The sequence below is a fragment of the Ahaetulla prasina genome, chromosome 3, assembly GCF_028640845.1.
Source record: "Ahaetulla prasina isolate Xishuangbanna chromosome 3, ASM2864084v1, whole genome shotgun sequence".
NCBI classification, from domain to species: Eukaryota; Metazoa; Chordata; class Lepidosauria; order Squamata; family Colubridae; genus Ahaetulla; species Ahaetulla prasina.
The window spans coordinates 31,331,484-31,343,775 of NC_080541.1; the positions used below are offsets into that span (position 1 = coordinate 31,331,484).

At 39.4% G+C, this 12,292-nt stretch overlaps 2 protein-coding genes across 5 annotated transcripts in view; one reads left to right on the forward strand and one right to left on the reverse strand.

The window, feature by feature from the left end:
• Positions 1-2,614: 2,614 nt before the first annotated feature.
• LOC131194580 (cytochrome c oxidase subunit 6C) lies at positions 2,615-6,549 on the forward strand. Its single transcript, XM_058175733.1, has 4 exons — positions 2,615-2,760; positions 3,884-4,011; positions 5,556-5,691; positions 6,444-6,549. The coding sequence occupies exons 1-3, from the start codon at positions 2,652-2,654 to the stop codon at positions 5,670-5,672; spliced, it is 354 nt and encodes a 117-aa protein (XP_058031716.1). The 5' UTR covers positions 2,615-2,651; the 3' UTR covers positions 5,673-5,691; positions 6,444-6,549.
• A 2,496-nt stretch (positions 6,550-9,045) lies between these two features.
• VPS13B (vacuolar protein sorting 13 homolog B) overlaps positions 9,046-12,292 on the reverse strand; it is a 357,489-nt gene continuing 354,242 nt past the window's right edge. For all 4 annotated transcript variants that reach the window (XM_058175718.1, XM_058175717.1, XM_058175719.1 and 1 more), the window contains 2 exons: positions 11,567-11,816; positions 9,046-11,452 (listed from right to left, as the gene is read on the reverse strand). In XM_058175718.1, the coding sequence (XP_058031701.1) occupies positions 11,204-11,452; positions 11,567-11,816 (499 nt within the window). In that variant the 3' untranslated portion in view covers positions 9,046-11,203. The remainder of the gene's footprint in view (positions 11,453-11,566; positions 11,817-12,292) is intronic.

Sequence of the window (12,292 nt, forward strand, 5' to 3'; positions counted from 1 at the left end):
TCTTTAAGGAACAATTTTGTGTGATCTCACCCCACCCCCACCCCTGATGTTTACGAGTGTAGAGGAGATTCTAACATAGGAAGAAGCAATTTCCCCGGAGCTATGGATTACCAAGAAAATCAAACGGAGGAAACGGAGATGAGGTAACAGGGTGGGAATTTTAAACAAACTAAGGAATAGGGGAAATAGAACTACTCTGCCTTCAATCTTCCTGACAAATTTACATTCACTTGCTAACAAGATGGATGAAATGCTCCTTTTAAACAGATGCAACTCTGATTTTCATAGCACAGCTGCCCTATGCTTTATTGAAACCTGGTTACATGATGATATTGATGACACCAGCCAGTACAAAAGCCAGGAAAAGCTCCAGGCCAGACAAGATAACTCCTTCTTGCTTAAAAGTCTGTACTGACCAATTGGCCCCCATCTTCACCCAAATCTTCAATAAATCACTAGAGATGCGCTATGTTTCTTCTTGCTTCAAACGCTCTACTATCATCCCAGAGCCGAAGAAGCCCACCATCAAGGAACTGAATGACTACAGACCAACAACACCATCATTCCAGACATTCTTCTAAGTAGGCTATACCAACTAGCGGTACCTGGACACACTTGTAAATGGATTATAAGCTTCCTAACGGACAGGAAGCAGCAGATGAAACTAAGCAAAATCACATCAGATACCTGTACAATTAGCACAGGGCCCCCCAAGGCTGTGTGCTCTCTCCACTTCTCTTCTCTCTCTATACCAATGACTGCATCTCAAATGATCCATCTGTTAAACTACTGAAGTTTGCAGATGACACAACAGTGTCATCTGTGACACTGTTCGCATCGGTTTCATTTGAGACAATGATGAATCCACATACAGACGGAAGGTTGAACATCTAGTCTCATAGTGCAACCAGAACAATCTGGAACTGAACACACTCAAAACCGTAGAAATGGTGGTGGACTTTAGGAAAAACCCTCCCATACTATCATCTCTTACAATACTAGACAACACACTATCAACAATAGAGACCTTCAAATTTCTAGATTCTACCATATCTCATGACCTAAAATAGATGCCCAACACCAAAAACGACATCAAAAAAGCACAACAAAGAATGTTCTTTCTGCACCAACTCAGAAAGCTCAAACTGCCCAAGGAGCTGCTGATACAGTTCTACAGAGGAATTTTTGAGTCTGTCATCTGCATCTCTATAACTGTCTGGTTTGGTTCCACAACCCAACAAGACAGACACAGACTTCAGAGGATAATTAGAACTGCAGAAAAAACAATTGCTACCAATCTGCCTTCCACTGAAGACCTGTATACCACACGAGTCAAAAAGAGGACTGTGAAAATACTTACAGATCCCTTGCATCTTGGACAAAAACTGTTTCAACTCCTACTCTCAAAACGACGCTATAGAGCACTGCACATCAGAACAACTAGACACAAAAACAGGTTTTTCCCGAACGCCATAACTCTGCTAAACAAATAATTCCCTCAACAATGTCAAACTAGTTACTAAGTCTGCATTACTATTAATCCTCTCATCGTTCCTATCACCCATCTCCTCCCAATTTTGACTGTATGAATGTAACCTTGTTGCTGGTATCCTTAAGATTTATATTGACTGTTTCCCTATGACTGTCATTAAGTGATTATGATTAAGTGATTATGACCTTACGATTCTTGATGAAGGTATCTTTTCTTTTATGTACACTGAGAGCATATGCACCAAGACAAATGCCTTGTGTGTCCAATCACACTTGGCCAATAAAAAAATTCTATTCTATTCTATTCTATTCTATTCTATTCTATTCTGCAGGGCTTCTTCTGGGGTGGGATTGTGGGTGGTGGTGGTGGCTAAACTGCAGTTCCTCATTTGGACAACCTGGGATTGGGAGGAATTTATCAATGCAAATAACAGGAACGGCCATGAATGTTCGTTCCATTAAAAGCTAGACGAAAATTAGCCATCCCGAATTTTGAGGGGCTGCCACAAAGAAGGCAACCTATTTTCCAAATCACCTGAGGGCAGGACAAGAAGCAACGGGTGGAAACTAATCAAGGAGAGAAGCAACCTCAAACTAACGAGAAATTCCTGACAGTGAGAACAATCAACCAGTGGAACGACTTGCCTCCAGAAGTTGTGGGTGCTCCAACACTGGAAGCTTTTAAGAAGGCACTGGACAAGGGATTTGTCTTAAAAATGACATAGCGTCTCCTGCTTGAGCAGGGGGTTGGACTAGAAGACCCCCAAGGTCCCTTCCAACTCTGTTTTTCTGTTATTCTGCTAACTTCACACTGGCAGACTCTGGGAGCCATACCGCGGACATTCCCGATTAGCGCATTGCGGGTCTCAGCGCTGTAAACGAGGCTGTAAAAAGCGAATACAGCCGAATCGCGGGCGCCAGGTTGGGGAAAGCAGTTCGGCCGCTTGGATCAGCCCAACCGCTCCTTGAATCGCGTTTCATTTCATCCCGAACCTCGTCGCGCCGCACCGCTGCATCAACCGTCAGCCCCGCCCCTCGCCTCGCCTGGCAAAAGCCCGCCCACTTCGTTGATGATCCAGTCCCCGCCCCGCCCTCCCCCACCGCTCTTCGAGAAGCAGCTGCCGCGACGCAAGTTTGGCCTGAGTGCTTGCCGTAGTCACATGCGCGCATGCGCAGCCCGGAACCGTGCCTCAAAAAGTGAAGGCGTAAAGGACGGCTTTAGCTCTGTAGGGGTCAGAGAAGGAACTTCCTCCTGCTGTGGTGTCGGGCGTGAGTGTCCGCGGTTCTCTCTTTCCCTGCCCTTTGGGGGACGCCGGGCTTAGCTCGACACTGGGACACTCCGGGGGAGGCGGGAATCCTTTGGGGTTTCTGGCGGTGGCGGTGCAGTTGGTGGGCTGGGGGGGGGCGTCCATTTTGGGGTCCCCTCCAAATGCAGCAGAATCGCTCTGGGTGGGAGCGTGGAGCGACGAGACCGAAAAGATATGATTTCTGCCTCATGGTTTGCGTTCTTCTCTCCATTGCGGTCGGTTGGCCGTGAATTAACGCTGTGCAGATTATAGATCAGAGCTTCACCGCTTGAAGACTTGGGGACTTCAACTCCCAGAATTCTCCAGCCAGCGTAGCTGGGAATTCTGGGAGTTGAAGTCCACGAGCCTTAAAGCGGCCAAGCTTGAAGACCTCTGTTACAGATTATTTGTCAACTATGATTAAGGAAGCTATGGGTTGTAGTGCGGGAAGCGGGGGGAGACCATTGCTGCCTTTCGGATGAGTAGCGGAATTTAAAAAAAAAGTCAGCAGGTTGACTTTGACTGACCCCACGAGGCCTTGTCACGCCTGCAGTTAACACTGGATCCCAAAGTGGAAGATTGAAATGCCATCTGCAGATGTGGGCAGGAAGGATACGTTGTGCAGCGTCCCTGTTAGCAGTTTGCAAAGCTTTAGAATGAGCGGCTTTGTAAAATGCAGGAGTTCTTTACAACCAATGGTCATTTTTTTAAAAAATAGAGTTGCATTTGTGCCCGAGAAACTGCTTCCATCTGTTTCTGCTGCGTGTATGCATATGGTGACATATATGCCACTGCGTGTATGCATATGGTGACATATGCTGCTGCATGTATGCATATAGCTTCTGGAGCCTTGCAACTTGATTGCTTTAATTTGAAAAGTGGCACTTTATGAACTTTGTCCTGACTATTACTGAAAATCTCTTTTCAAAGCCTTTATAGAGCCCTAAGTATACCACACATGTATTTCTAACAAATAAAACGATTTCCAAAGAATTAGTTCTATAAAACTGCTCCCTTTCTGTTATAGGGAATGCTTTGTGGTTGCGATTTTTGTTGTTCATATTGTGATCATAATAGCAAAGCCTTAATTTCCCCTTCTGTTTTAGGAGAAAGCTTCAATATGTCTTCTGGTCTGTTGCCCAAGCCACAAATGAGAGATCTCCTGGGAAGAATTGCAAGAAGGAATTTTCTGATAGGAGTTACTTTAGTAACAGGAAGCTTTTTTTTCTTGGAGGTCAGGATTTCTTGTGTTAAAACTCAATATAAACCAGGTTTTTTTTTTATTCTTAAGTGTAAATCTTATATATTTGGGCAAGTCCTGAAAAATTACAAATAAGCCTTGTCTAACCACTATTTGCTCAGTGTCTGAAGTTATGATGGTGCTGAGCAAATGGTAGTTACAGCCGGTACTTAAAGCTATGGCTGTTGTAGTGCTCTCATGTCACATGATCAAAATTTGAGTGCTTAGCAACCTGGCCAGACTTGACAATGGTAGGGTGTACTTCAACTCACTATCTTCCTCCCCCATCTCTTCCTTTCTGCTCGCTTCTGCTGCTTCTAGGGTGACCTTTGTCATGCTCCTTGGCCGGTGGGGGGTGGGGGAAGCTTGCCACCACTGTCTCCTTGGCTGCCAGTCTCGCTCACCACACACTCCCCCTATGCATAGCCATTCTGTTTGCCAGGGTTCCAAATACTTAGTAGAATTCACTGCTTCCTACTGGCTGCTAGTGATGGTATTGGAAAGCAACTCCTGTTTCAAGGGAGTGGGGCACCTCCCGGGAAGCAAATGAAAGCAAGATGAACATAAAACCTGTTGTATCTCAAGTCCTTGTCGCAAATGTTCCGGAGAGTACCAAAACAGATCTTCATGATTTAAGCTTTGTTTTTGCACTCTGAAGAGGAATGTCAATCTCTCTCAGCCAGCAGCTTTTTCAGTGACCTTCCCTGCTGGCTTCCTGCTTGACTATCTGGGAAAACCAGCAGAGGAGATTGCAAATGGCAATAACATGATTGTAGGGCATTTGATAGACTGATTGTATGTATGAACAGGTATCCAAATGCCCAGAATGTATTTATGTGACTGCAGGAGGTGCGGATGGTGATGTTTTATGTCAGCTGGAAGTGCTTTATGGCAGTGGTGAAATCCAAATTCTGTGGGCATGGCTTGGTTCTGTGGGCGTGGCTTGGTGGGTGTGGCTTGGTAGGCATGGCAGGGAAAGGATGCTGCAAAATCTCCATTCCCATCCAACTCCTGGGGGAAGGATATTGCAAAATCTCCATTCCCACCTTATTCTGGGGCCAGACAGAGGTGGTATTTGCCGGTTCTCTGAACTGCTTAAAATTTCCACTACCAGTTCTCCAGAACCTGTCAGAACTTGCTGGATTTCACCCCTGCTTTATGGGTTATATAGCACCCTTTATGAGGCCATGATAAATACAAATGGTCAAAAGTTGACTACCTGAACCAGAACTTCCATTTCTAAGCAATGATGTCACTTGTTTCGTTTAATGGCTGCTTCGTTTAGCAAGGAGAATTCTAGTCCCAATTAGGGTCATTAAGCAAGTTCCAGGTAAATAGGTAGAGGATTGTTGTGTTAACAGTGTACACCTTTTTCATCATTACACCCACTGTTTTCTCAATACTTTGTAAACAATTTAAGCTGCCCATGAGTGCAGTTTTTTCATAGACATTGATCCCATTTTTAAAAATGTTTTCATTCAGTATTTAATCGAGTTGCTTATGTTAAAGTCTTGTAATGGTAATTTTTTTCTCTTCAGTATTTTTTCATTCAAGGAAGGCAAAATAAATACAGAGATTTCTATAAAACATTTGATTTCGCGAAAGACTTTGAGGAGAAGAAAAAAGCAGGAATTTTTCACAGTGTGAAGCCCTAATGACATCTACTAATCATAAGTAAGCAATTGTTCAGCTTATGCTTTAATAATTCAAGGGAATGTTTCTTTTAAGTTAGGTTAGATAGTGTAGCATAGCAATTAAAGTGCTGACATTGAGTGAGACACTCAGGTTCAAATTCTCCCTTATTAGAAGCCAGCTGGGTGATCTCGGGCCACACATTTTCTCTCCACCCTGACTCAGGAAGTCAAAACACTTTTCTGGGAGAAGGCAATGGCAGACAACTGAATTATTTGTGGGTTAGGTGGCATAAATAAGACTGATTAAATCACTTTCACATTGTTAGCAAAGAAATGGCACAGGCCTGTTACTGGTGCATATTGAAATACAGAATAAAAGAGAGTAATTCACTTAAAGCGAAGTAAAATAAAATAAAAAGATTTATTTGTTTTAACTGAAGTAACTTCTATGATTTTTTTGTCCGATGATGATGATGATGATGTACTTTTCTTAATTCTAATATTCATGTGCTTTCTTTGAAAAATGTACCCAGTTTCACTGCTGCTAATTTTTAGCAGTTTTCAAATCATGCTGTTAGAAGCTTTACTATTAAGGCACAAGCTGGCTAATTATGTTTGCAGTGGCATTTCATTATATCACGAACTTGTTTTAGGATTAGAACTGTTGGATCTTTGGGCTTCATAAAACAAATATTTTATAAATAACTTACATAAAATGATATTTTGCATATCATTTTCAAAATGGGAGAATAAATTCCAGGTTCTTAATAACTTATTTTTTTTCTTTTTCAGAGCTTCCCTTTGGAGACAAAATAGTTGAATATTATTGTGATCAATAACGATCACCTTCAATGTTGGTCCTCCTGTATTGTGCTCATTAAATGAAATCTTTATCTCAGTGTGTGTCTTGGCTTCTTTCAGTTGGTAGCAATCAAAGCTCACAAAAAGTACTGCAGTATTTCATCATCATAATTGGAAAGGGACCTTGGAGGTTTTCTAACCCCACCCCCTGCTCCTTCGACAATGTGCCAGGTGGAAATATCCCTAGTAGCAGAAATCATTTAAGTTTTCTTTCTAAATTAAAACACAGAGGAGAGGGTGTTTCAAATCTAAGGGACAACAGGAAAAATCTTGATATTATGATTGATATGGATCTTTTTAGCTTCCTTTTAGCAGCATTTATGTGGCAGTGCTGGCAGTTGGAAGCAATTTTTTTCCCTCTCCCTTTGTAATTTCTGCTTCACAGAGAAGTATGCAAAAAGGAGAAATGAAGACTGGACTGTATTCAGTGACCATTTGTATGGCCAAGTATATGGCATCCACATTTTACATTTACCATTATTTTTTTTTTCTCAGAACATTTATCGAGTACCTTGCACTGTTGAGCAACAACCAGATTTTTTTTTCTTTTGTGATAACATAAAAGTAGTTTTAAAAATTGCTGTAATTCACAAGAGTTCACTTTGTAACAGGTGTTGTGGAAACGTGCCACATAGCTCTGGGCGGGCAGCCTAAATGGCTGCTGTAGGCTGTTAAGAGCTGGGCTACAGGAGGCTAGCAGCTTATCTAAGTTAGCATTAGTTCAACTGGCACCTTCCACCTTCTTGGTCGTTTCAAAGTTAGTAAAATGATGATGTTCAACTAACTGGTCGCTTGCTTCTTGAGTCAAAATCTGTTATTAGATATTGCTGGTTTTTTTTTAACTGAGTTTCATTTTTCAGTTATTACCTGCTGTTATTCCCTAATCTGCTAAAAATTTGGGTTGGTCTTAGCAATATGCTGTCCCTCTTAAGAGATTCTGGTGCTATCAGTCTGACCATAAGAGGGAAAGGAAAAAACTGGCAAGCAAGTGAACCAAGGCGGCTATGTTGATAATGTATCCAGATACCGTAATTCTTTCAGACATCCATCTGGCCCAGAACTGTTGCTTTACGACATAAAAATTACAAAGCATTTTGTGACATATCAAATGTCATAAAACATTTCCTGAGTTGAACATGGCTGCTTTAATCCTCTGGATCCTCACTGAATTTTTAAGAACTTTTCGAGTACATTAGAAGCTCTGCTGAAGTCATTGAGGAATCTGGTAAGGATAGATCTGAACTGGTTTAACGAGAGGCTCACTGGTTGTCTAGTCCTTATGTAAAAATATTGATTGAGCTAAGAACCTGGCCCAAGACTGCTCTTCCTGACCAGCAAGGCCCTCTAAGGACCATTTATGGTGGTGAACATATATAGTGTGCAAAAATAATATAGAACCTAATAATTTTTTCATGGTTTCAGTGTTCAGACATATACATTATTAGTTGCAATCCTTAGAATACTACTTTATAGTTAACTACCGTGTTTCCCCCAAAATAAGACCAGGTCTTATATTAATTTTTGCTCCAAAATAAGCATTATGGCTTATTTTCTGGTTAGGTCTTGTTTTGGAGGAACTACAGTACTAAACACCTCCATTTGGTTGACTATCTTAATGGGCTTATTTTTGGGGTAGGGTTTATATTATGAGCATCCTGAAATCATGCTAGAGCATATTTTCCGGTTGGGTCTTATTTTTGGGGAAAAAGTATAACTACATATACTATATGTTAAATATAGTGGGAGGACTATAGATTGACAGTTGAGTTAGCCAACAATGCAATATGTTTACGATTGAAGCACAATTTGTGTCCCAGATTTCCTAATCTACAGCATAGTGCTTTTAGTGATGCCATAGGGATTCCAGGATTCACCATCCCATGCATAGCTTGCTATGAACTGCATGATGTGGGAATGGTCTCTACAGATGCCCTTGCTTTTTAAGGTCTCTTGCAGGTCAAGGACATTCTGTTTTGCTCCCAAGTCATACTCTCGGGCATGAAGCTCAGCTTCCATTCTTCTTGCTTTGGTGAACAAAATATATTTTTCTTTAGCCAAGTGTTTTCTGCTTGAATTAATTGCAATTGTTAACATTTTCCGATTGTAAATAATATGTTTTTTTTTATTGTTAGCTGCCCAAAATATGTCTTGGCAGGAAACTGGTATTTAAGTCTTATTAATAAATATTCAAATATAATTAGCCACGCAACTAATTTTAATCTTAAAAGTCAGTTGCAGTGTAGGTGATGTTTAGAGATAATAGGGACAATAAATCTCAGGGAGATTTTTAAAAGTATCTTCGTATAGTAGAACCAATAGCTATTTTCAGAACTTAGCTAAGTCAGGACTTTAAATTTAATTGGATTTGTAAAGCAATTACTGCTATAATTTAGAAGAGCTTTAAACAAATTTGGTTGCTTCACTCTAGCTATAATCTGTCCTGTCTGTGTTAGTTTATTATTTTGGCACTTTATAAATGCATTTCTTCTGAATCAAATTGGTATAACAGTACTGTCAACAGACAAAGTGGCAATATAATTCTTTATTTCTCATGAAAGATTCAATTATAAAATACAATATTTTAAAGCAGTGTAAATAAACAATGACTAACAAATAACTTAAAAACATTTAACAAAGACTGTATCTAGTTTGTACTTAGGATAAATCCAGTTTTTAAAGGCTGAATATTTTAAAAATGGAACAGATACCATATATGACAAAATCAAAAGAGCTTTCAAAATCTCTCCTTAGGAATGTAGTGGAAACAGTGAAAATTGGCTAAAACATTTTAAACTCAGTACCTAGCTTCAACATTGTTTTGTAGTGCAGATTAGCCTTGTACAGATTAATATTGAGTTCTTGCCTTTAAAAGCTGAGCAGGGTATTAGAGATGGGAGGAAAAGAGAAAAAGAAATGTTTAGGACCGAAAGTGTTAAATAAAAATAAATAGCTAAGAGCCCAGAGCAATCACACGTTTTGAAACTATAGCCTGTTGATCGCAGTTCAATCTATTTAAATCTAATAGCTGTTTTATGCCGGTGATTCTTCTACAGTTCGAAGTTGAAAACATGTTGGAAAATCTATGGAAAAGATACATTTAAAAACATCCACTATTAACATACTAGAGGTCTCTGAAAAATTAGATCTACACAGAAAATGAGAAATCTGATAACTGATCCAGTAACACAGCTGTATGGTCTAAAATGGTTTGGCCATACATCCATGAATTTTACTTTTCGTGGGTTGATGGTTTAGTTTATGTGACAAGTATATACTTTTCTTAAGAATGTGCCATTTAACCTTCCGGTGCAAGTGTAACTGCTGAATACTACAGCAGTAATGAAACCAGGCAATAGTTTTATGGTTAGTAAAAGTCCTTTCCAGTGGATATATGGAACTTTGGATGACAGTGAGTAATAGAGGTATATGAGAGCTGATACTCTGGCTACTAACTTGCTCAGTTAAAAATTCAAATGCTTTTAGAGGAAACTACATCTCATAATATTAAATAGCATTTTCAGTGATACACTGAATCTCTTATTTTATAGAAAACTGTGAGAGAAATATGAGTTCAAGTTATGTATACTTCTTAAACATGGCTATATTGGCTTCAAGTCAATCATGTATAAATGAGCCTTCCCTATGCTGTCACCCAGAATTGGTTCAATGACAATTGCATGATTTGGAATTATGGGAACCCAAATTGTGTTTGCTGTGGTGCTCTAGTTTGATATGTCGATCAAAATGAAAATGTGTTAATATGACCAATGTAGCAATTGTTATGTTGCTTGGATGTAACTCAATGGAACATACTTTGAATAATGTATCTTGGATAAGCTGATGATTTAAATTATCTTCTCATTTTTGGTATCCTGGGCTAAACAAAAGTTGTAAAGCTTTATATAATGCAAGTTACTGGTCCCCCATTAATAGTCCATGAGAACTCTTGCATAATTATACATTGTTAAAGAATTGCAATAGCACATACATTCAATAATCTTCAGAAAACATTGCTATCTTTTATGGTAGACAAAAAAAATCTCATAAATTAGTGTTGTCACCAACTTGTTCTTCAAACTCAACAAAGGCACTAATTTATATTAAAGACTGAAATTTGGCAAAATCTCAGTCAATGAAGATTAACAGAATGGTCTGGCACCCTAGGTTATCACAATGCACTTAGCACACCTAAGTACTTCCAAACTGAATAGAAAGAATAATTTTGCTATAGGTTGGGCCAGTTGCAGTACAAATTTCAGCCCTGAGCAGGTCTTTAAAGCTAAGTTCTAAATCTTGCTTATATTACCTGGCACTTCTCTTTAGAAAACGAAGAGAAAGACAAGAACATTATAACGTTCATTCTGTGCATTCTGTCAATCTTTACATATTAGACTTCCAATTAAAAAGAAAATAAAGATTTTCACTGTCATCTTACAAGGTTGCCAATTTCTGTTTCCTGACAGTTTATTTTACAACATATATACATAATTTTGTCTCATAAAGCAGACTACAGAATTCATCTCAAATGTACTGAGTGCAAAATAGACTCTTCTTTTTAATGTGCTAGTTCAATATCCCAGCACACTTAAGTTTAAACTCATCTGTTTTCATGTGATGTGAAATGTAAAAGTTCTTATTAGGCAACTGCATAGATAGTACTTTAAATCTGGAAACATTTCAGCAGAGCGTTTTCAGTTAAATCCTCTACTCAAAGCTTTATTTTTTACCATAGTAAATTTGCTGATGAATACATGAGCAAAAATGGGATTAACCAGGTATTGATGAGTCTTTACTGTTGCAGGAACTGGTTCTGCAGCTATGAGAGGTGCTGTGTTTTGTACAGACACAGGGACAGTAGCCAAGTGGTAGGATGCTTTTGTAATGTAGTCAACAAGTCTGTTGTACTGCTGTTCGGACAGTCTCTCTCTGTTTCCATCTGCCTGAAATCAGAGAACACAAATTTATTGAAAAGGGTAGTGTATTGCTAATAAAGTTCTAAAAAAAAATCATGGCTGTTTTTAAAGAATGCAAATAAAATAAATCTGGAGCTTTACCTCTAGATCACAAGACACTCTCTGCTGTTTGAGCTGCACCTTCAACAGATTGCTTTGTTCACGGTCTAGCAGGCATTCAATTTCTGTCACCGGGAATGCCTGTTGCTGTGTGTCTTCATCAATGCTAACCACAAACAGCACTTCTGAAGTAAGGAGTAAACATCCTTGGTGCTCTTGGCCTGATCCACTCACAATTATCACATCCAGGGCCATGTAGACCTCTGGTCTCCCCAGTGACTGAAGCATTTTCCTATTTTAAGAAAAGGTTCAAAATGAAGAACATGCATTCACCTGATAGTCAAAATTTCTACTGCTTCTTTTTTTTCTAAAGAAGCAGTAGCGTTACACAGAAACAAAATTTTTGCAAAACTTGCTATGATTTTAAATCCCAAAGAGGTCTTGTTTATTTTGTAATACTCTCAAACCTCCGTCTTCTGCAGCCAAGCTGACCTAACTGATGGTCACAATCACATCTCTTTTGTCTAATTCATTTCTTATTCCAGCCCTGAATCCACTCCGAGGGATTGGAACTGGAAACTGGAATCAAACTGAGAAAAAACTACTGTAGCAGTTATTTCTGGAGATGTCCAATATCTGGGCAAAGGCAACTAAGTAATATCTTTCATAAACAAAGAGAGGCTCGCATCAGATTTCCAAAGCTCAAAGGACAGCTGGCTTTCAGCAAGGGCCTCTGCTGAACTTTATGTTTCACATTCCTATATATTC